The sequence below is a fragment of the Periplaneta americana genome, chromosome 11 (genome assembly GCF_040183065.1).
Source record: "Periplaneta americana isolate PAMFEO1 chromosome 11, P.americana_PAMFEO1_priV1, whole genome shotgun sequence".
Taxonomy (NCBI): Eukaryota; Metazoa; Arthropoda; class Insecta; order Blattodea; family Blattidae; genus Periplaneta; species Periplaneta americana.
The window spans coordinates 4,997,131-5,022,626 of record NC_091127.1 but is presented as its reverse complement, the minus strand read 5'-3'; the positions used below and the strand labels follow the sequence as shown (position 1 = coordinate 5,022,626).

Below are 25,496 nucleotides of genomic sequence, written 5' to 3'. Positions count from 1 at the left end.
ATAGAGCGCTAATAGAAAGAATCTACCTAACAGAATAAATGGAGATATAACAGAACAGAATAGAATCAAATGTAATATTGAAGTACTTAGTAATAATACTCGTATGAGTACATAACAAAACAGACAAGAAACGCTTCCATTTCGTTGAAGTGCCGTTATATTATTGCTTTTGTTTCATCTATAGTTGTCAGTTCTAAAGTGTGGTGATAGAAGTCAGATATTGTTATTGGTACTGAGTAAGTCACATACTGGAATGGAGTGTCCCACGATTTCTTCTTTTTCTGAATCATATTTGCTTCTGAATCTTCCAAGTCTTGGTCCCAAAAATACTGCGCCAAAGAAGGAACACACACCTCCGAGAAGGTGCACTGGACCGCAGCCAGAGAAATCTATATATCCAAGATGGTTGAGCCATCCTATCTCGCTCCACACCCAGTGAGATATTGGAGGATATATGATACCTGCAAGAAGGAAACAAAGTTGTCTAATGATACAGACATGCCACACATTGGCCTACACAAATGTTCAGCAAACAATTATAAACATAGTTAAATTATGTACGATATTTTAGAAAGGAAACTTACTCAGTCCTCTGTGCTAGTTAATCCGATTCAAGTCCTTAAAAACTGAAGTGAAATTTTCACGAAATAAATAAGGTGATTTGAATAATTTTTGTTAGTACGCAGTTATCTCATCGTTCCGTGATATTTCACATTAACTTAACATCTATGTACATGCAGAAAGCAACTGGAAAGTTTCAGTACCGGATCTTCTTACAATAACATCAAAGCAACTGGAAAGGTTCAGTAGCGGATCTTCTTACAATAATACCAAAGCAACTGGAAAGGTTCAGTACCGGATCTTCTTACAATAACACCAACTCAACTGGAAAGGTTCAGTACCGGATCTTCTTACAATAACACCAAAGCAACTGAAAAGGTTCAGAACCGGATCTTCTTACAATAATACCAAAGCAACTGAAAAGGTTTAGTACCGGATCTTCTTACAATAATACCAAAGCAACTGAAAAGGTTTAGTACCGGATCTTCTTACAATAACACCAACTCAACTGGAAAGGTTCAGAACCGGATCTTCTTACAATAACACCAAAGCAACTGAAAAGGTTCAGAACCGGATCTTCTTACAATAATACCAAAGCAACTGAAAAGGTTTAGTACCGGATCTTGTTACAATAACACCAAAGCAACTGGAAAAGTTCAATACCGGATCTTCTTACAATAATACCAAAGCAACTGGAAAAGTTCAGTACCGGATCTTCTTACAATATCAACTCTATGAGACTGGAGAATATAGATTAATTTTATTTTATGTCGAAAATTTGCTCATTTAATGAGCAATTGGCTATGATAAAATGGTAATGCACTCTTATGATATTAATATGCACCCTATAACCTCATTTTAAGTGTAATGTCTTGTGCTTGAGATACTGAAGACAATTATTATGACTATTTCGGTGGTGGTATCGTCATTTTAATATATCAGAATTGAATCTGTAGCCAATTTATATACTCTTAAAATTTCCTACTCTTGTCGCTCTACTTTTAAAACAATGAGTGAAGTTATGGCCAAAATTCTCCGTCCAGAACCCCATTATCACGATGTTAAGGTGTGATTATCGGTATGTAATCCTTCTGGTGGTTATAATATGTACTTGTAATGCAATTTATTTGGGTCTAATATAACTTTAATTTGCGGTATTTGAAAAATTACTGAAAATCTATTTCAGATGGCAAAAATTAAAAGTCGGAATTAAAAATGGGTCCTTGGAATCGGGAATCTAAGGATCCTGCAGTACGAATTGTTAAATGAGAAATGAAGACTTCAAACAGAATAACGAAACTGGTACGGAATTCACTGAGGCAGCAAATATTAGAAGACAGAATGATTAAAAACTTTGTTGCATTTTTTACCCACTGTTATCAGTGCGTAAAGTGAGCCTTTACAACACAAGCGCGTAAAAAAGTAAATAATCACTTTACGCAACTGCTATTCATTTTACGCACTGCCAAAGAAAATGTAATAAACAAACTTCATTCAGTAAGAAATTAATGCATAACCTCGATTTTTCATGACGTAAATAGGCCTATTACACGTAACACAAATAAGTAATAAATTTAACATTCATGTTTACATTTTAGCTAGTACTATTCTGAAGTTACATCTGTAGTATTATTGAAACAAGATACGGCATTCAACTTTTTCTAACCGCTTTGTTGATTATAAGTCCGGTTTAGATGGCCATGAAATGGTGATCATGAATCGTAATTCCATGGATACTTATTTGTTAAAGGTTCTGAGTTTAGACGGCTCTGTTATCGTCATATTATAACTTCTTCAACTTGAAGCATTTTATTTAATGTAAATTTGTGCTATTGTAGAAAAAAACATTATATGATACACATTGTTGAAGTTATCTTTTGGTCCTCGTGTGTTTGTGAAACAAGACTTATACTCGTTCCAAAAAGAGATTCTTTACGAACTTGTGTCATAAATTACTATTATTAAAACAGGCTAAGAAAGCAATGCAAGTCTTGAATACCGCTACTAATATCAGTTTAAAGTCTATTTTGGACTAGTACACAGTTTTTCCTCATCTGTGAATCAAATAATAGCGTTTTCGACTGCATTTCTGACGGTTGTATAATGTTATCGGCAGGAGTTTTTAAATTTATTATCCTACCAGAAGTAGTCGGTATTACTCTTTCTTCGTTTTCATTGCGTGTTCTACAAGTTGTCTTCTCACCTTCCTAACCACTTGACCGCTAACAGAGGACGTCTGGTTATTGTTCACAATCTTAATGGGTGTCAGGATGTAATGGTCGAGTACTTCAACGGCAAAGACATTAATGAGAAGGATAATTATATCATTAGTGTTATTACTTTCTATTATATGAGAATTTCATCTATGTCGAACAACATATAAAATAATAATAATCCTTGGCGCTACAGCCCGTGAAGGGCCTAGACCGACCAGCCGGCTGCTGACCTCACGCTCACATGCCGAAGCAGAGGTGGACGATCATCCAACCAGAATGGAGGTATCGTGTGGTTAGCACGATGATCCCCCCAGCCGTTATAGCTGGCATTCGCAACCGGATTTCGCTACCTATCGTAGCTCCCCAAGTGCATCACGATGCTGGGTGGGCACCGGTTCCATACACTGGCCGAATTTCATGAGAAAATTTCTTCTCCCATGAGGATTCGAATCAGCGCGCATTCCGTAACGCGAGTCCTAGGCAGGGTGCCTTAGACCACGACGCCACGGCGCTGGACATACATATAAAATACAAAACATATAATATAAATATTCACTACAAAGTACAAAATAATAACTCCATTGCAGAACTCGTCCCTGGTTTTTTTTTAATGTTTCCCGTACCCCTGATCACATATAATAGATTGATCAGCCTGATGCACGTTCAAGACAACTTTCATCAATTTCACTATGCTGCCATCTAGCAACTGCAAAAGAAGTCACGTTATAACCCCGATGAAATTGTATAGAGTAATAGCACAGTCTAGTATTTACAGTCACGAAGCTCAATACGTAGTAATATCCATCCATAAATAGTTGCTGTATATACTAGACCAGGCCTGCACAAGGTTTGCGCTCTCCGAGCCGGCTCACAGCTCATGAGCGGAATGCAGATATTAGATGCGCTCTGTATAAGGGTGGGCTGGAAGAAGGGGTGATCTCGTACACAATATACACAAAAGAAAATATTATTACGAGTGCTTATGAAATCAATTCCCGTTCAGTGTTTGCAAAACTATCTTGGACTATTATTAATTAATAAAGAAATATTTATTTTACAGAAATAATAGAAATTCTATAGCTACTTAAATGTATAATATCATTTTGTTATATTTTTATTTATCAGTACATGAAAACGAGGTTCTATGCTGTTGGCAGCTGAAAGGAACAGTAGCCTACTGATCGTAATGAAACATCAGTTACAGATGTTCGATGTCTGCCTTTATTAAAGTTGATTATAGAAAAAAGTTGCTCACAAATATAAATGTTGAGCCAAATGTAGCAATCATTTTCACAGCCAGCCTGTGTAGTCGTGGGTATTAGTGCTAATGTTTAGTCTTGTAAAACTCAACCAGGCTAGTAGTATTATTCAAACGATCTTTAGCCCTTGGGTCACATTGAAGATCAATAAGTTCGAGCTGTAAATCGTTAAATGTTAAATGTTATGTTCCGTCTTTTAGATTCCTCCATACTGTACTGTAGCAGTAGGTAAGCAACGTGAAACAGTTACTGAGAATAGGCCTACACACTGCACTCCACTAGATAGCTGAGTGGTCGTTTCCCTCTCCTCTACCTATAGCAAGTCTATGTCATTCTGACGTATCTTCCTCTCCGTTTCGGCGAGCGGTAAACACGGCTCTCCCGCTCTGAAGGAGCGCGCGCGCTCGTTGAGCGCTGTTTGTGCAGGCCTGTACTAGAGTGTGATTATATTATAAAAATTCCAATCAAAATGGCATCTTTCTCACATCTCAATTATCTCACTGAATACAATTCTTGTTTGATATTTTCTCTGTGATAATTTAATTGGGGTTTTAAACTCATGTATGTTGTCATAAGATAATTTTTTCTGGATCTTCGGTCTCGAAAAAAATATCATGACGACATATATTCGTTAAGGTCAATAATTAAATTATCGAAAAACTATCAGCAGTCGTATTATAGAAGATAAGTTTATTAATTTTATATGCCAGTAACATTATATTGACATGGTTATACGTAATATTGGCGGTCACATATATTATAATTGTGGTGTTATGGTAGAAGCTGATACATACAATTTTGGAAAAAAAATATATATATTTTTTAGCTAATTATGTTGCAAATGTTGTTCTTTTTTAACATTATGGCAAAACATGGTACAGGGACATCATTTTATTTTTACTAACATTTCTAATATTAACCTGGCTATACCTTTGGATTAACGATTAAGAACCGGAAACACAGTTTGCTACCCCCTTCCACGACTGGAGTTCGATGATACTGGCGTAATATACAAACAAATCACTTTACTAGGTATAGGAAGGAAGAAAAGTAGTTCATCCATTTACGTAAACTAGGAAATATCGCGATTTTGAGTTTGATAATTTTCATTAGGTTTTTGTTTAATCAGAATGCAGTACATTATTAACAATGAGCGTTTTTACTCACGAACTGAGCTTCCTATGCGGACGTATACATTATGCAGTGTATATTATACTGTCTACAGCACATTAGCGTACACTATAGAGAATGAAGTTAAATTGAAAAGTAATCATAATATGGATATTTAAACACATTTTTGAAAATGGTGGCCGTTCATTTCGATACAGGCTTCAGTTCTAATGTGCATATTATCGCACTATAGACTATTGTACGTAATTTCAATTACCAGGTTCGTACTTCGTATCAGTAACTCATGTTGAAATAATCCTGTATACTCTATAAAAAGTACCTTACGTACTGTAAATTCAGTCTTCACTTCTGCCCGATCCGAAAAGATAAAATTACTCAGACATGCTATATACTGTCCATCCAAGTGGTTACGTCGCAGCGTCGTAGAAAGGGAGTAAATCACGTGACAGTTAATTACTTAACGATGCCCTTTTATTTAAGTTATTTTAAACAATTGTATGGGTATAATATTACGTAGACGTCAAATTCCTAACAGAAATTAATGTTCTCAGAAAAGAGCTAAGACAGCCCAGCCACTAGCATTTACAGAGAGGCGAATAGAAGCAGGTGGGGGGAAACCGGGATGCGACGTAGGCGAATGGAAAATGATGCAATATTGAAAGCTCTTTCGTCACTGGAAAATGCGAACATATTTTTGGAACGTACTGTTTACTATGACTGTAAGGCTACTGTGACTGTATATGCGATCTTGGATCTGTGTGGAGGACGGTTGAACTTCATTAGTAGAAGGGGTGGGAGTGAAGTACATTCAAAAACTCAGGTACAATAAAAATTGAAGTAAAAATAAAATGATGTCCCTGTATATCTTTTCCCATTAGCAGCTAACGTTAATACTAATAAAAAAGTAGTCCTTCTAATGCATCCCTGACTGTTCCCGAAAGAATCAATTTTAAAACTGTTCTCCTGTAAAATAAGGAGCATGCATATATCAGCTTATGCCATAACAACACAGATGTATTTCTAGAGTTTTTAGTCTCGTAATATGAATTAACATAAACAAAATTCGGACCGCACTGGTTGAATGAACGTCTCTAAATGCAAAGCTAAATAACCAACCCCACGTCGAACAGAACAGGTTTAGCAGCGCCTGGGGTGGGGGTAGCCAACGCCAGGCTTTCAGTCCGCGCTCTCTTGGTGACCATGCATTTTGACGAATGTATTTATTTGTTTACTTATAGTGATTATTCGTGTTAATATGTATTTTTACTGTGATTTATTTAAATGAAGCAAGGCTGAGAGGTAAGTCTATGCAATAGTGTGCTGAAGCAGCATTTCTGTGTTACGATAAATTATATGGTATAAATTTAATGATCCATTTCAATGAACTTTGTATGGTTAAGAATTTTAAGCCGATTTAAATGACATTAGAAATAATATAATTACCGCATTGTATTCTCGTAGTGACAGTAATGCCTGAATCTCAACACCAGGCTAGTATCATGTGGTAGTCATGTATTAAGTTATCCAGGGTAAAATCTCGGAAATGATTTTTATGTGTATCTTCATATTTCGTAGAATGACGAAGCAAAGGAAGATAAACTAACTGGGAATTGAATCGACGATAACCAGACTAAGAATGTTATATTACCCGAATATTCGTCATGCAGAAATACGTAAAAGGATAGATAGTCGGATTTCCACATCAGAGAGTCCAGTTCAAAACCCAACGAGATGTAGTAGACTTTTTATGCGAAGATAGCATTCAGGTGATATTCTCGGAATGAGACATAAATGATGAAATGTTAACTTATATACCAGAAATAGAACCACTTCACTGACACAACAATTAAACTCGCTAGGTGCCTACCTATTCAATAATCTTTTCATAAATGTAATTTCTAGGGTTTTTTATTTCTACAGAGGAGGGACCGAAGGCTAGCATTGCAGCCTGAGGCTTATTGTGCTTACCACTCCTATTCTGTGAATGATTCGGTAGTCGCACTGTCGCGCTCTTGTACAAGTACAGCACGCCGCACCGTGATCTTAATCCGGGCTATGATATGGATGACGATGATGATGATTCATTCAATCAGTGTTCTGCCCAAGGGTAGGCCTTTCGCTGCAATCCCAGCTTTCTCCAATCTTTCCTATGTTCTGCCTTCCCCTTAGTCTCCTTATATGATTCATATATCTTAATGTCGTCTATCATCTGATATCTTCTTATGTCCCGAAATCTTCTCCCGTTCACCATTTCTTTCAGTGCATCCTTCAATAGGCAGTTTCTTCTCAGCCAGTCCACACCTGTGGAGTAACGGTCAGCGTGTCTGGCCGCGAAACCAGGTGGCCCGGGTTCGAATCCCGGTCGGGGCAAGTTACCTGGTTGAGGTTTTTTCCGGGGGTTTCCCTCAACCCAATACGAGCAAATGCTGGGTAACTTTCGGTGCTGGACCCCAGACTCATTTCACCGGCATTGTTACCTTCATTTCATTCAGACGCTAAATAACCTAGATGTTGATACAGCGTCGTAAAATAACCCAATAAAATAAAAAAAAATTTCTCAGCCAGTGACCCAACTAATTCCTCTTCCTTTTCCTCTTCCTGATCAGTTTCAGCATCATTCTTTCTTCACCCACTCTTTGCAACACAGCTTCATTTCTTATTCTGCCTATCGATTTCACACGTTCCATTCTTCTCCATATCCACATTTCAAATGCTTCCATTCGTTTCTCTTCACTTCGTCGTAATGTCCATGTTTCTGCCCATACCATGCCACATTCCTACCAACATTAACTACCTGAAAACCCAGTTATAAAGAATTAATAGCCTAAATATTAACTGGATTAAAATTTCAATTGAAACTAAAATGTAGTATGGTTCTGATTTTACATATAACAGGCGTACTACGTGGAAAGCCCCAGTAACATAAAACTTAAATAAAATAAGAAGACAAAATGTCGACCTGGTTGGCGAGTTGGTATAGCGCTGGCCTTCTATGCCCAAGGTTGCGGGTTCGATCCTGGGCCAGGTCGATGGCATTTAAGGGTGCTTAAATGCGACAGGCTCATGTTAGTAGATTTATTGGCATATAAAAGAACTCCTGCGGGACAAAATTCCGGAACATCCGGCGACGCTGATATAACCTCTGCAGTTGCGAGCGTCGTTAAATAAAACATAAAAAAAAAAGAAGACAAAATCACGTTTGCTTCACATATTCTTGTAGGTCCACATCATTTTCGAGTATTAAATAAAAGTCAGAGAACTACTGTAAGGACTAATAATTAAGGTACATCGCCTTATAGACATAAAGGTATAATTAATATAAAATATTATATCTTACTTCTCTCAAAGCAACAAAGTGTAAAAAAAAAAAAATAATAATGTCAACCTGCTGCCTCTTGCATTTCGTTACAGATTATTATAATTTAGCATTCTTGCAAAATTTTGCGTTGATTCCTGCGAAAATCGAAATATTCGTCTGAAATTATAGTCGTTATATAGTTACAAAGGATTATTTATGTTTCCAATCACTCTAATCAGGGGATTTAATACCGTAGACACAAATTTTCCTTTGGTAATCCTCCAGTTGATCTACTATCACCATCTTGTATACATGAAGCTAAGGTTTTTAACCTACCGCAGCCGTGGTCTCTGCTTCAGACCATGGTTTCGAGCCATGGCTTAGAAAATGAAAAAGACCTCGTTTTATAAATCCAAACCCGGGTTAAAGCCATGGGCGTGATGTAGACCTCGTTTTAGAAATATACCCTATATATTCTAGGAAATAAAATTAATTTGTATTAACTTGTATCAGATTCACTTTTTATAATCAATTAACAACTCTTAAATATCCATTCCCTATGTTTGATTTTTACTGTCCATAATATTCCTTCACTTTCATGCTCTACCTAAACTTAATTAAACTGATTTGTTAGGCTTTTCGGGAATCTCGGAAATCCAACTACAGACAACCAAAACGAATTGTCTTTACTAAGCTTTCCTCATCCCTAAAAGATAATTTATTTATTTATTTATCTATTTATATCTTTATTTATTTATGTATTTATTGATTGATTGATTTATTTATTTATCTATCTATTTATTTATATTCTGATGTAGTTATGGCCATTAGGCCTTCTTCCACACCGCCAGAAATACGAATAAAATAATAGAAAATCAAATTATAAACAAAGTAAAACCAAACGAAAATATATACAGGCCACAGTCACACAACCTAGATTGTCTAGATTTTGGTCTTCATGACGTATCAACAATGTTATTTCATGTCGTGTTATTTTTTCCATGGCCTCATGGAAGTCGATGTTGAATACAACAGACAATAATAAAAAACAATTGACTGTATAAGATTGAGTTTTAATATTATACGTCAATGTTTGATCGTATTTATTTTATTTTTTATCTTTTTCATTAATTTAACGCCCATTTGCCCGATTTTAATGTAGCCTATGTTCTTCTCCTGGTTATGAAGGTTCAATGTGGAAACTGACAAATATCGGTCAAAGCGTGTAGATTTGTATAGAGTACATACATAGGTATATACATACATACATACATAGCCACATTGACTTTTGTATATAAGATGTAAACATTGACTTCGTCCTACATATATGGAAGGAGTAGTGTAATGAAATTTAAATTGTATATATTCTTTGTACTCAGCGTGAGAATTAAGTTGCCATTTGATGAAAAATATTGAGAAATGAATTCTGTGGTTACTATTAACTTCTTCCATTACTATCTGGAGCTGCGCTTGGGCGTGGATTCTATCCCTGTTTGAAGTAATTACGGTTGGGTTTATTTGTAGGTTTTCCTAACTATAAGACGAATGTCAGGTAATCATCAACCTCATCTTCCACACGCACCGTCTTGCTACAGAACCCAGTAGTAGTTGATACAATAACAAAAATTAAAATTCCCCATTACTTGGTGGTGTAATGTCGTAAACTTTGCTAGTGTAACTTGAATGACAATGTGTAGATATAGCTCGATTTTAGAGCATATTTTTAACGCCGAAAAGATAAAACCTGTCATTAAGGAGGTCGTCTACTGTTTCGTAAGGTCTGATGATTTAGACTTCCGGCGCGCGACAGGCGACTCACGTACGTCACTTGTTTCTGTCAAGTAGCTCACGTGTAGCTTATAAAATGTACGGACATGTGAATCATTCCTCATGCATTGAAAGATGTTATGAAAATTACTCTTTCTTTAAAGGAAATAATTAAAAAGCTTTACTATAATAACACTACCTAGCCTGTTGGACTGAATAGCAAATCGTGCATGTGTGTGTACCGGTATGTATTGTAACTTAACGCTGCTTGAGTATGTCAGTCATGTCAATTGATGCCCACAGGAGCAAGCGCGCGCTTTAGAGCCAGGAGAGCCTGAGCGCTTTACAGCGGAAAGGAAAGAGACAGACGAAAGAGGTGGTATATGCCGCTTGGTCGAGCTATATTCAGGGATGGCCAGCACTGATTCAATAGATAAAGGGAAGAAAACTTATTAAAACTGTATCCATGTTAATTTTTAGATTTGCCTGAGACGTATAAGTGCATTATACGAATGTAAGTTTTAATTTTTATGCTCATTTTTCACAAGTTTGATTTTTTTATTCAAAAGAAATATCTTCTCAACTTTTCGTATAGAAAAGTGAAATTTTCAGGTATAGGCCTATTTATTTAGTAGCCTTACAGAATGTTTTCGTAAATATAATATACCGTATATACGTATTACTGAAGATAGTGTATTGAAAATTTTGAAAATATTCGCATGGAAATTGTTTGTAAGGAAATGAATTAACAAAGCAACTACTGTTACATCATAAGCAAAAGATACGTGCCCATGTGTTGTAAAAATGTCAGCTCTATAGCTTCAGCAGATTTCGAGAAAATAATTTAATATTCTGATGATAGGAAGTTGCTCACAAATATCACATTAAAAGTATAATGTAATAAGAGTTTTGTTACGTAATATTAGTTACACTTTAAACAGATACAGCACCTAGGTAACTTTGCTTTGTACTGTAATATTGTTTTGATTAGTTTATTGATTACTTTTGTAAGGCTAAAGATACCACCAATATGAATTCCAACTTATCATGTCATACTCAATCTCTTTCTTTGGAATATCACTTTCTTTATGAATGATATGTTTCATTCACTTAATACAGTATAATATTATACTACTATGGAATTTAAGTGAATATTCCTTCTTAACTCTCTATTATGTTATTAAGATTTAAAACACCAGTGCAATATTAAGAAATCAGTGTTAGTACTTTTGTTTTACAGACAATATAGATAATATCAAACAGAAAGAAGCCATATAAAAATAACGACATAAAATTTCTCGTCCTGTCTGAAGTTTGTGCACCACTGTTTTCTTAATCCAACAGGCTGCTTATTCATATACACAACCCTTTCTCTTTCCATACTTTAGCGCTTGATGCCCGCGCACGATGTCAAAGTCAGAAAAATGCGCTTCCTTTGACATCACTGGTCTACAGGATCAAAAAATGTCCAGACAACATAGGGTCAAAACTTGATAGTTTTCCCAGAAAGAAATATTTCTTCTCTTATTTTTATTCGCGTTATACTGCTTATATAGTTAGTAAAATTACGAAAAAATTACACCAGTAGGTATATCTAGCAAAGTGTTAATATTAGTTTAAATAAGTATTTATGTGCTCTATTACGTTTTCGTGAAATTAAATAAAATTGCATGCTTAAATTTGTTAATATTCTGGCATGAGAGACGTGGCAACGTTCAGCAGGCAGAACTCTGCACAGACGTACGAACATGTCAGCTGAGTTCAAGCTCCCTGTCCATAGCTCTACTGCCGAGCAGATGGCAGTTCAGTACAGGGTATTCGATAAACAACTTACAATGTCATTCACAATTTGGGAATATCATATGTTATTAATTTATGGAGAAAGTCGTCGTAATTCAAGTGAGGCAAGAAGACGTACCGTCAACGTTTTCCGCAATGAAGGTTACCTAATCGGCGAACTTTTGTAACAGTTTCTCAACGATTCTTAGAAACTAGGAGTCTCTTACCCCGTTTCGAAAATCAACAAACAGAAATTTCTATAAAAATGGTACTGCTTTATGGAAGCGGGAGAGATTAAAATGTTGCTTGCTTACTTACTTACTTACTTACTGGCTTTTCAGGAATCCGCAGGTTCATTGCCGCCCTCATATAAACCCGTCATCGGTCCCTATCCTGAGCAAGATTAATCCAGTCTCTATCATCACATAAACCCGTCATCGGTCCCTATCCTGAGCAAGATTAATCCAGTGTCTATCATCACATAAACCCGTCATCGGTCCCTATCCTGAGCAAGATTAATCCAGTCTCTATCATCACATAAACCCGTCATCGGTCCCTATCCTGAGCAAGATTAATCCAGTCTCTATCATCACATAAACCCGTCATCGGTCCCTATCCTGAGCAAGATTAATCCAGTCTCTATCATCACATAAACCCGTCATCGGTCCCTATCCTGAGCAAGATTAATCCAGTCTCTATCATCACATAAACCCGTCATCGGTCCCTATCCTGAGCAAGATTAATCCAGTCTCTATCATCACATAAACCCGTCATCGGTCCCTATCCTGAGCAAGATTAATCCAGTCTCTATCATCACATAAACCCGTCATCGGTCCCTATCCTGAGCAAGATTAATCCAGTCCCTATCATCATATAAACCCGTCATCGGTCCCTATCCTGAGCAAGATTAATCCAGTCTCTATCATCACATAAACCCGTCATCGGTCCCTATCCTGAGCAAGATTAATCCAGTCTCTATCATCACATAAACCCGTCATCGGTCCCTATCCTGAGCAAGATTAATCCAGTCTCTATCATCACATAAACCCGTCATCGGTCCCTATCCTGAGCAAGATTAATCCAGTCTCTATCATCACATAAACCCGTCATCGGTCCCTATCCTGAGCAAGATTAATCCAGTCCCTATCATCATATAAACCCGTCATCGGTCCCTATCCTGAGCAAGATTAATCCAGTCTCTATCATCACATAAACCCGTCATCGGTCCCTATCCTGAGCAAGATTAATCCAGTCTCTATCATCACATAAACCCGTCATCGGTTCCTATCCTGAGCAAGATTAATCCTGTCTCTATCATCACATAAACCCGTCATCGGTCCCTATCCTGAGCAAGATTAATCCAGTCTCTATCATCACATAAACCCGTCATCGGTCCCTATCCTGAGCAAGATTAATCCATTGTCTATCATCACATAAACCCGTCATCGGTCCCTATCCTGAGCAAGATTAATCCAGTCTCTATCATCACATAAACCCGTCATCGGTCCCTATCCTCAGCAAGATTAATCCAGTCTCTATCATCACATAAACCCGACATCGGTCTCTATCCTGAGCAAGATTAATCCATTCTCTCTCATCATATCCCACGTCCTTCATATCCATTTTAATATTATCTTCCCATCTACGTCTCGGCCTCCTCAAAGGTCTATTTCTCTCCGGTCCCCCAACTAACACTCCCTATGCATTTCTGAATTCGCCCATACGTGCTACATGCCCTCCCCATCTCAAACGTCTGGATTTTATGTTCCTAATTATGTCAGGTGAAGAATACAATGCGTGCAGTTCTGTGTTGTGTAACTTTCTCCATTCTCCTGTAACTTCATCCCTCTTAGCCCCAAATATTTTCCTAAGAACCATATTCTCAGACACCCTTAATCTCTGTTCCTCTTTCAAAGTGAGAGTCCAAGTTTCACAACCATACAGAATAACGGGTAATATAACTGTTTTATAATAATATTTTAAATAATTCATGTGATTTTGTGCAGTAAGCCATTATTGTTTATTTTTTAGGCGTACAATAAAAAACGGACCAAAATTGCCAATACTGTTAAATAAAATGAAAGTTTACCATAAAGTTCTATTAATGAGATTGAAAGTTTGTATTTGCTGTTCGTTTTATGTAAACAACGGTCCGCCCCTGCATTAGAACAGAGCATCCGTTTTGTACCGGTATGTCTGTATCCGCTTGAGCTGTCCTACCGTGCACTTTGTAAACTCCCTCCTTCCCAACCAGCAATGTTGCCAAACGCCTAATATTGTAAACTTTAATAATTAGTTAAATATTGCAATTGGAAAAAAAATTGTGAGGACATTTTTTCTTCCTCATGACATGAACAATCATCAGTTAAAATAATGGCACTTATACCTCTTACACCCTGTATATTGAATAATGATAGAGTAAAAATACTCTAAATCCATCAGAATAGAAGAAACATAAAGAAAAGACACAAAGATGTCGCCCTCCAAGACTCCGGCGTAAACATGACAATGGACGACGACAATCTACAAAATTAAATGTATAAGACATGAGACGATTTTATTCACTGTTTTATTGTGTCAAGAGTAAAGTGGAACAAGACAATTTCATTACAAAATCTATTTTAGTGCAAAAACAAGGCATAGAGGCCAAGGTGAGAAAAACAAATCGTCTGGTTACCATAACATATTATGTGCAATCAAGTGATGGGAATAAAATAAAAGTACGTTGTGAACAATGTGTAGCATTTTGCGAATTGATCCAAAACGGATACAGAGACTTCCTACATCTTACACAAAAATGGATGCACAAGAGAAGATACAAGGGGAGGTAAACGGAAGAATTCAAGTAAAGATCATGAGAGATCATTTTGGTATTAAACCATTTTTCTACACATCTTTGACTGTTCAAGTGATGCATATATAAAATACTGTAGAAATTATTTATTATATAATATATAATATATTATATAATATATAATATATTATATATAATATATAATATATGAAAAATAAATTATTCATGTCGAGGATAGCTGCCCCCCAAAAATAAATTAAAATAAAATAAAATAAAAATAAAATTTAAATTTAAAACAGAATATTGTTGATCTACAATTATACGATGAAAGAGTAATGGAACGGAGAAAAATTCTCTCCGACACCGGGACTTGAACCCGGGTTTTCAGCTCTACGTGCTGATGCTTTATCCACTAAGCCACACCGGATACTCATCCCGGTGTCGGACAGAATCTTCTCAGTTTAAGTTCCAACTCTTGGGTTCCCTCTAGTGGCCACCCTCTGCACTACGTCATAGATGTCTATGAACATAGGACCGAAGTCCACACATGTGCTGAGGTGCACTCGTTATGAGTGACTAGTTGGCCGGGATCCGACGGAATAAGCGCCGTCTTAAATCATGAAGTGACTGGGACTTGAACCCGGGTTTTCTGCAATTAATTTAGGTGTTGTTACCGCTCGGTACCCTTTTTTCAAGGGCAGCTATCCTTTTTGGGTTCTTCTCTCCACAATACTTTTAATTCTTTAAAGAATGAATATAAAATCTTCAAAGAAAATGTAAATAAAAGGTTTGTTTAATTTCAGAATAACTTAAATTCAAGTCATGTGATCCCATTTCCATCAATCCGAACAGTGTATGATTTTTTTTTCACTTCCGTCAATAGATTTGTATTAATAGACAAAAGTTATAAGCCGAAACTGAAATTTTCATTCAAAATTTTACAAGGATATTCTAAATTGCGTCGACCACGATAGCGTAGTTGATATAGCGCTGACTTTCTGTGCTCGAGGTTGCGGGTTCGATCCCGGCTCAGGTCGATGGCATTTAAGTCTGTTTAAATGCGACAGGCTCATGTCAGTAGATTTACTGGCATGTAAAAGAACTCCTGCGGAACAAAATTCCGGCACACCGGCGACGCTGATATAACCTCTGCAGTTGCGAACGTCATTAAATAAACCATAATTTAAATTTTGTTATAATATATTTTAAATTGCTGTTTTGTGAACATTGTGATTTCGTGGAGAAACGTCACTTTGGAAATACATCCTTCAATTTCTCTGGGTCTTCTAGATCTCAACTAGGATTGCCAGATTCCAAGGCCACCAGCGTGGTCTAGAGTCTAGTGAGCGGGACTCATGCTGCAGGGTTGTGCTGAAGTGTGGATTTGGGTCCCGCTAGGTTTATAAGTACCAACTGTAGGACGAATGTCAGGTTATCCCATATACTAAGCAAATACAGGGTGTTTCAGAAATACTTTGACAAACCTTGGGGCATGTTCCTTACAACAAAACAAGAAAAAAAAGTTCATATAAAGATATGTTCAAAAATCCTTAGTTTTTTAGTTGTTTAGATATTGTCAGCTCGGTAGCAAGTGTTGCAACTTTAAGATTGCAATGTAAGATTGTAAAATTTCTCCTCAGAACTAAAAGTTACTTTTGTTCAGATCAAATTTCTGCACATTTAAAGGACAAAACCAAAATTTTTCAATCATTTATTATCATAACTAGCCGTACCCGTGCGCTCCGCTGCACCCGTTAGAAATAAATATAAAGTAATTACATAATTAAAATACGACGTTTGATTCAGGAACATTCGTGTTTGATAGAAGGATAAATCGTTTAATATGTCACTTAATTTAAATTGTATTTAAATAATTAAAATGCGGTCATTTTGGTCCAGAGAGCAATCATTTGGTGCAATGACAATTCCTTTCACATGTTTCTTAATTGTTATTACATGCAACCATAGTTTAATGAAGATTGACATAGGCTATCATTTAGTTTTTAATGTCTGTACTTTATATTACTTGCTATATGTTTCAGAAGTTACTGTAATAACATTGTAGAATTATGTCCAGCTAGAGAAACTACACTTTCCAATGGTGAAATAATAATTAAACAATTAATTAGCTTCTGATATTACTTCATACAAACACAGAAACATTCTCTGTAGGCTATGTTTGATAGCTTTCGATTGTTGTTGTCCAAGGCCCCCTATAGACGAAGTCATTTGTTTTTATTTCAGTACAGCGTCTTAGATACCGTTGTTATTGTAATTTTAAAACTCATTTATTTCATTAAATGTCAGTCCTATCTAAATTTTGTATAGAATAAAACTTATCGGAAATTATTTTTAAAGAAACGTTTGTTATGTAACATTTTTCATTAAAATCAATAATAAGCGAGATATTTCAATTTATTTAAATCAGGCCCCCTTTTAACACCCCTTTTAAATAAAGTATTTTGAATGCCATATAGCCTAAAATCTAAGTTACAACGAACTTAATTTATATTCCAATTTTCATATAAATTGGTTCAGCCATTATCGCGTGAAGAGGTAACAAACAGACAGACAGACAGACAGACAAAAATAAAAAAAAAGCGATTTTCGGTTTCAGGATGGTTAATTATACACGTTAACACCAATTATTTTTGGAAAATCGAAAATTACCAGAAAAATTTTGGCTACAGGTTTATTATTAGTACAGATACACTGCTCTTTTAAATTGACTGCACATATTGAGAATTAAATCAATGGCTTTCTCCAAACATGCTATGAAATATTTCACATAAAACCATTTTTATCTCGAAAAGGAGGCAAAAACGAGAAAAATTGTATTAAATGTTTTTTTTTGGAATATCTCAAAGAATAACCTCCTGAAATTAATGACATTGCTTACGGTTGTGTCTGTAGAGCTATCGTATACATTTTTTTCGTCAGAGTCCATATCTCACAGTTGAATAGTAAAATTAGTGAAGTACCGGCACTTTTTTTTTTATCAAATTTCAACTGCAAAGAAGAGAAGAAGCAAAACCTGTCCTGTGACCTTATCACGTGCCTTGGCTATATCACCAATGGGTATGGAGGGGGAAGATAAGTTTTAGTCTGACAAGCAAACGTTCTCAGAGAGCCAGATAAAGTTATTTTTGTTTCTTCCACCATGTTAATAATGTCAAAACAAGTACTTGTACACATTTTGTCCACTCTAGCGCAATTACGAGGGCCGTAAAAATGTTTCCTCTGGAGTCGTTTACAGAAAGAAAACACAATTTCATTGCAAAAATTTATTCGAACAGATGCAACAACTTTTGAGCTATTTTTCAACATGTTCTCTACTGAAATTGAGACATTTGTCATACCATAGGATCGACAGAGAGGTATAGACGGCTGTCACACACTGGTTCCGATCCCAGGCGGCAGACTTCTACGACACAGGGATACAAAAGTTGATCCTACGGTATGACAAATATCTCAACTATGTTGGGGAATATGTTGAAAAATAGCTTAATAATTGCTGTATTTGTTCCAATAAATGAAGGGTTCGGCTGTAAAACATGGTAACCCTCAAAAAGTGAAAAATTGAGATTTCGATATAGGAGGCCTTGGCCATCTATTATAAAACTATTGAATTACTCAAGTAGTTCAATATGTCATTCAATATCTCAGTTTCAAACTGACCTAGGGTTGGAGTTTCACCTTGAAAACATATGATGCCTAAACATATGATGCCTTTTTCTCAGAAGTTGTTCTCTGTGGGTTACCATCTTTTACAGCCGAACCCTTCAAATCCTTCCATTTAACTGTGTTTTCCTTCTGTAAACGGCCCCAGGAAAACTTATTTTTTACGGCCTTTGTAATTGCGGTCGAGTGGCCAAATTTGTGTAAGCACCTGTTTTGATATTATTAACATGGTGGAAGAAAAAATATAGTTTTTATGTGCTCCCATGAGAATGTTTGCTTGTGAGATGAACTTCCGTGTCAGCAGATTCGTTTAATATTAACCGTCATGAAACAAACTCATTTTCTGATAGCTCATTCTTTCCCCTCTCGCACAGCTCACATGCCAGAACTCGCCTCCTCATCTATTCTTTTTTTTTTAACTTTTAGAAATAGTGTCATCAGTGTTGAATAGCATAATTACTTCAATTTATTAATATACTGAAAATATTATCCTCTGATTGAGGTTCTGGCTGATATGTACATCTATAATCAGGCAGTATTCATATCCATATTCTTTATTTGCCTCAAGGTACAAGAATACAAGAGGCCTCGTCAATGTGATAATATAAAAAACAATGTGTCAATATTTAAAATATTAAAAGAGTAAAAAGTAATAAAATTTAACTAAAATACTACATCATTAAAAAAAAATTCATTCATATTATAAAAGGGATTATTTTGTAGCCATCTCTTAATCTGAAATTTAAATTGTGATTCATTAAGTGCCTTCATATTTGTAGGTATCTTATTATATACTTTTATTGCAGTAATTACATAGCTTGATTGTGTTTTTTGCAACCTGACATGTGGTACATTTAATTGATCATTATTTCTGGTTTCATAGCGATGCAGATCTACTATACTTGTATAATTAGTAATATTCTTGTTTACATACATTAAAAGTTCAAAAATATATAGATTGTAGACTGTCATAATCTTTTCATTTTTGAAAAGAGATCTACATGATAGTCTGGGTGGTGACATTGCTATAATACGAACTGCCTTTTTCTGCAGTAACAGAATGTTTGGAAGGTCAGAACTATTTCCATATAAAAGTAACCCATATCTAATAACACTTTCAAATAGTGCATAGTAAACTTGTTTTAAATAATGTTTGGGAATCTTGTACATGATACTTCTCAAGAGATAAATTACTCTAGAAATTATTTTACATACATAACTGACATGGCTGTTCCACCTTAGTTTAGGATCCAAATACATACCCAGCATCTTTACAGATTCATTTATCACATTATTTTGTGTTTGTTTCAAACTTATAGTTAACACATGAGTTTTTTCATCATTAACAATAAACCCATTAATTGAAAACCACTTTCTTATATCAGCAAATGCAGCTTGCTTCATAAAATCTAACACAGCAGTATTATTATGTGTGATAACAAAAGTTGTATCGTCAGCATACATTATAGTTTTAGCCGACACATTGTATGGCAAGTCATTTATCATAATAAGAAACAAGAATGGACCAAGAATAGAGCCCAGAGGAACACCACATTTAATTGGAGCTACAGCACTTCTTTTTCCATTTACATCAACAATATGGGAACGTCCAAGCAAATATGAACGGAAAAATGTTTGTTCTATCCCCCTTATGCCATAACATGCAAGTTTCATTAACAATACATCATACTTGACGATATGTGTCAGAGGAAGAACAATTGGTTGTATACATGTGAAGTCTGACTAGACTAGACGGCATTTCGGAAGGCGGTCAGCTGCTATATGCGCCGTAGTATTTCTGGTATGTGACGTCGCAAGCTTATACAATAGAACCAATGGGAATCAGTCTGTAACAAGTACTTCCCGAGTTCATTTGTTCACGTGTGAGGTCCACACCTGTGGAGTAACGGTCAGCGCGTCTGGCTGCGAAACCAGGTGGCCCGGGTTCGATTCCCGGTCGGGGCAAGTTACCTGGTTGAGGTTTTTTCCGGGGTTTTCCCTCAACCCAATATGAGCAAATGCTGGGTAACTTTCGGTGTTGGACCCCGGACTCATTTCACCGGCATTATCATCTTCATCTCATTCAGACGCTAAATAACCTTAGATGTTGATAAAGCGTCGTAAAATAACCTACTAAAATAAAAAATTCACGTGTGAGTGTTTCAATACATTGGATAAGTAAAACTAACATTTACTGTGTGTGTGTGTGTGTGTGTGTGTGTGTGTGTGCCTGCGTGCGTGCGTGATAAATAAATGGAAGAAGAGACTGTAAAAAGACAAGCATTGTACTGGCAGACGCGGAAAATAATATTTGTGTATAATTATTTTAAAAACGTTGACGAGCAGAACGCTGCCGGCCATCTTGATGCTGACTGCTACGTTGCCAACGCGCAAGAAACGACTGCAGAAGCATGTGGTGTGGGATTGAGAACCGTGCAAAGAATATTGTTAATGAAGGAAACAGGGTTTGTTTGGTGTCATGCTTACAGTAATCAACGGCTAAGTCCATTATTGTCTTTTGATAATTTAAATTCTCTCCTGCTCTATTTGTATTGCACGTGCATGAAGTACGATGTGGCAATGTTGTACGCTGCCTTGCTCTCCCTATCTGTCTCTCTCGACTCAAACGCTAGCAGACTACCGCCTTCCGAATTGCCGTCGACTGATATGTAGTTAGTCGGCGATGTTTGCAATGGAGGGGGAAAGGAACTGGAGCCATTATCTCCTGGCCTAGTTGCCTCATAAGTAGTGCCTTCTTCGTGTCACTTATGAGGTTGAGACCTGTATTCGGACGGCTGACTAAACAACTGAAAATATAGAATCGAAGCCTGGACATGTTCACTTACCCGCTATTCCGAAGCTGTAGACGATGTAGGCTATGAAATTGCAGCGCTCCGCTACGGCTCCCGATACGATGGTGGCGGCCGTGGCGGCGAAGACCATCTGGAAGAACCAGTGGGCCATCTTGCTGGCAGGCAACCCGATGCCGGCCCAGTAGGTGAGGCCTATGATAGAGTTGCCTTCCCCATACGCTAGCGCGTAGCCCACCAGCCAGTAGCTGAGGCAGCTGATGACTGAAACAAAATTAATTAAATAATACTTACTTACTTACTTACTTACTTTTAAGGAACCCGGAGGTTCATTGCCGCCCTCACATAAGCCCGCCATTGGTCCCTATCCTGAGCAAGATTAATTCATTCTCTATCATCATATCCCACCTCCCTCAAATCCATTTTAATATTATCTTCCCATCTACGTCTCGGCCTCCCCAAAGGTATTTTTCCCTCCGGCCTCCCAACTAACACTCTATATGCATTTCTGAATTCGCCCATACGTGCTACGTGCCCTGCCCATCTCAAACGTTTGGATTTAATGTTCCTAATTATGTCAGGTGAAGAATACAATGCGTGCAGTTCTGTGTTGTGTAACTTTCTCCATTCTCCTGTAACTTCATCCCTCTTAGCCCCAAATATTTTCCTAAGAACCTTATTCTCAAACACCCTTAACCTCTGTTCCTCTCTCAAAGCGAGAGTCCAAGTTTCACAACCATAAAGAACAACCGGTAATATAACTGTTTTATAAATTCTAACTTTCAGATTTTTTGACAGCAGACTAGATGACAAAAGCTTCTCAACCGAATAATAACAGACATTTCCCATATTTATTCTGCGTTTAATTTCCTCCCGAGTGTCATTTATATTTGTTACTGTATTAATTAATTAAATAATAGCAAAAAAAAACAAAAAACAAACAGATGTGGAAGTCACACTTGTTTGGCTGCAACTTAGAAAACAAACACGTTCTCTGAGGTAGATTATTGTTAAACCAAATTGCCAGAAACAAATGAACGTGGAAGATACGGATGAGTGCCAAATGAAATATTAAAAAACAGATAGGCGAATACGTACGGATGATTTGTTAACCAAATAGGAAAAAGAACGCATACATGCATCACATTTTTTGGACTTAGGTGACTGATAAACACAGAAATGAAAGGAAAGCGTATAATGAAGCCTTTAAGACTCGAATGGTTGCTAAGTCATTTAGTCAGAAGTACATACATAGTAATAATGTCTATCTGACTCTAATGTTTGATAAACTAAACAGCAACGGAAAGGTATGCGTAAAGAATCACACAAATAGTTGGTAAATCTCACAGTAATAGAATCAGGTGGACGTGGAGAATATCGTTTCTTGCCCCTGATGATAGATGAATCACCATGTGTGTGTGTGTGTGTGGAAATTGAAGCGGTGAGATCAATAACCATTCAAGTCCATTTACACAAGTTTCGAGAAAAATGCAAAAAACCTTTCTTTTATTTCTTACCTAATTATTATTTTTTTGCACATAATATTTCTGGTTGTTTTAGAGATCAAGACAAAGTAGTATACCAACTTTTAGAGTCGTAACACTTATGGAAATATCCAAAATTTAATTTCAAATTTGCAAAAAATTAATGACCAGAAGAGGACTTGAATGGTTATTGATCTCACCGCTTCAATTGATAAATATCTTTCGTGTCGATGCTTTACTTCAAACATATATAAAATTTTTAATTTATGATAGCAAACAGATTAATTTTTAACGTGTTTTCTCTGCACTGTATTAATCCAGGCGGCCCGAAGCAGTAGTTTTAGGAGGGATTTTCTCGGGGTACTCCCATTTTCATCTGTCACTCAACCAATCTTCTCCACTTCATATACACTTCCTCTCTTTCATCATTATCTCCACTTCTCTCCCCCATTTGGGGCTTGCGACCGATGCAGAGTCGGCTCAGAGACTGCTACCGAATTTAGACCCCATGGTATGTTTCAAATTCAATTTTCAAATTTATTTATTTCAAATATACAGAATAAAGAAATATAATTACAAAACAAACAAAGAGAAATACAAATAAAATAATACAAGCAATATAAAAAGAAGATACAGTAGTAGTAGTATGTGGTCATTAGTTGCTGGTGGTAGTGTTGTGTATCGTGATTTCTCCCTAGGGTTCATGGTACCTCGTGAGACAGGGGTGATGGTTATGTGGAAAGGTGAAGGGATTCTGCACGCTGTAGTGGGAGTTCGGGGGCGGCCCGTAGAGGAATCTGTAGAGCGGGATGTTTTTAAGGCATGCATCTCATTTTATCCCGGGTAGCACAATGTGTCCACTCGAGCGACCTACATATGAGGGCAGTCGCAGTCCGTATCTCTATCTTTAAGTGGAACTAGTTTATACCCACTGCATTAAATGCATTTATTATAAAAACAGATGTTTTGGGATAAATGACATAAATTAAAATTTAAGGGGAGGCAGAGGTGAATATTTCAAAATCCACAACATTTATCCGATTTGTTTGAAATTGATCATGGATACTAAGTATGTTATTAGTAATGGACATACCAAGTTTCTACTTTCTAAGTACAATAGTTCTGTAAATATTAATAATTTTATAAAACTTTATATCGTTTCATATAAAATGCTCCATGCACCATATTGTAAGAAATGTTCAATATTTCTTTTTATTTATATGTTCAGAGAAAGTATATAAATAATGATAAGTATTAGTTTATTATGGGAATAATGTAGTAATACAGTTATCTTGGTTTTAATTTCATACTTTTAAGGGCACAAAATCAAAAACTAACATCGGAATATCAAAATAAAGATAATAAAAATGGGAAAAACCAAATTTTCATTTTTTCTTCAGTTTTGTTTGAAAATTTCACCTCTGCCTCCCCTTAACAGGAGCGAAGTAATGTAAATTATTATTTATTTATTTAATACTTTACACTTGAGCTACATTAGGCATTGCAGCCCGAAAGAGCAAAAGCTCGTGCTCGGGCGCAGTTCAGATCAGTTATACAAAATATATCACAAAATTAAGAGAGTTCATTGAGCACAATAACATTAATAAATGGTAAAATACATACAGAATGTAATAACAGGGTCTATATACAAGTATAAAATACAAAAGTACATGAATATTAGAGTATCAGTTTTTAACTCAATTAGCTTAAACAACTAAATAATTAATCTGACTTGTTTCTTAAATGTTACTTACTTACTTACAAATGGCTTTTAAGGAACCCGGAGGTTCATTGCCGCCCTCACAAAAGCCCGCCATTGGTCTCTATCCTGAGCAAGATTAATCCAGTCTCTACCATCATATCCCACCTCCCTCAAATCCATTTTAATATTATCCTCCCATCTACGTCTCGGCCTCCCCAAAGGTCTTTTTCCCTCCGGCCTCCCAACTAACACTCTATATGCATTTCTGGATTCGCCCATACGTGCTACATGTCCTGCCCATCTCAAACGTCTGGATTTTATGTTCCTAATTATGTCAGGTGAAGTATACAATGCGTGCAGCTCTGCGTTGTGTAACTTTCTCCATTCTCCTGTAACTTCATCCCTCTTAGCCCGAAATGTTTTTCTAAGAACCTTATCTCAAACACCCTTAATCTCTGTTCCTCTCTCAAAGTGAGAGTCCAAGTTTCACAACCATACAGAACAACCGGTAATATAACTGTTTTATAAATTCTAACTTTCAGACTTTTTGACAGAAGACTAGATGACAAAAGCTTCTCAACCGAATAATAACAGGCATTTCCCTTATTTAGTCTGCGTTTAATTTCCTCCCGAGTGTCATTTATATTTGTTACGTTTCTTAAATCTATGTGTGTTAAGTGTAGGCTACTTAGCTCAGGGTAAGCTCTAATTAATGCATTATATATTTTGGGTCCAAAACTTCTGCTGTGTTTTAATCCAGCAGTTGTGTGGCATTTGGGAGTATTTAGAAAGAAACTATAGTTTTGTCTCGTGTGGTATGCATGAGGATCAAATTTAAATTTAACATCATACTTTTCTTTAATTTACACAAAATTGAGAAGTGATGAAATTCGAATTCCGATACGTTTCTTTGATGACTTTGAATATGAAACACTGTGGTGAATATCTTAACGAAACCAATGTTACTGTATTCTTTGCATGTTATTGTTATTCTGTGTCTCTTAACATCAAGCT

The 25,496-nt window shown here is 36.3% G+C and overlaps 1 protein-coding gene across 3 annotated transcripts in view; it reads right to left on the bottom strand.

Annotated features, from left to right (window-relative positions):
- The window catches only part of LOC138708733 (putative ammonium transporter 1), a 123,477-nt gene that overhangs the window by 14,701 nt on the left and 83,280 nt on the right, over nucleotides 1–25,496 (bottom strand). For all 3 annotated transcript variants that reach the window (XM_069838860.1, XM_069838861.1, XM_069838862.1), the window contains exons 4-5: nucleotides 21,333–21,560; nucleotides 250–461 (exon numbers count right to left, since the gene is read on the bottom strand). In XM_069838860.1, the coding sequence (XP_069694961.1) occupies nucleotides 250–461; nucleotides 21,333–21,560 (440 nt within the window). The remainder of the gene's footprint in view (nucleotides 1–249; nucleotides 462–21,332; nucleotides 21,561–25,496) is intronic.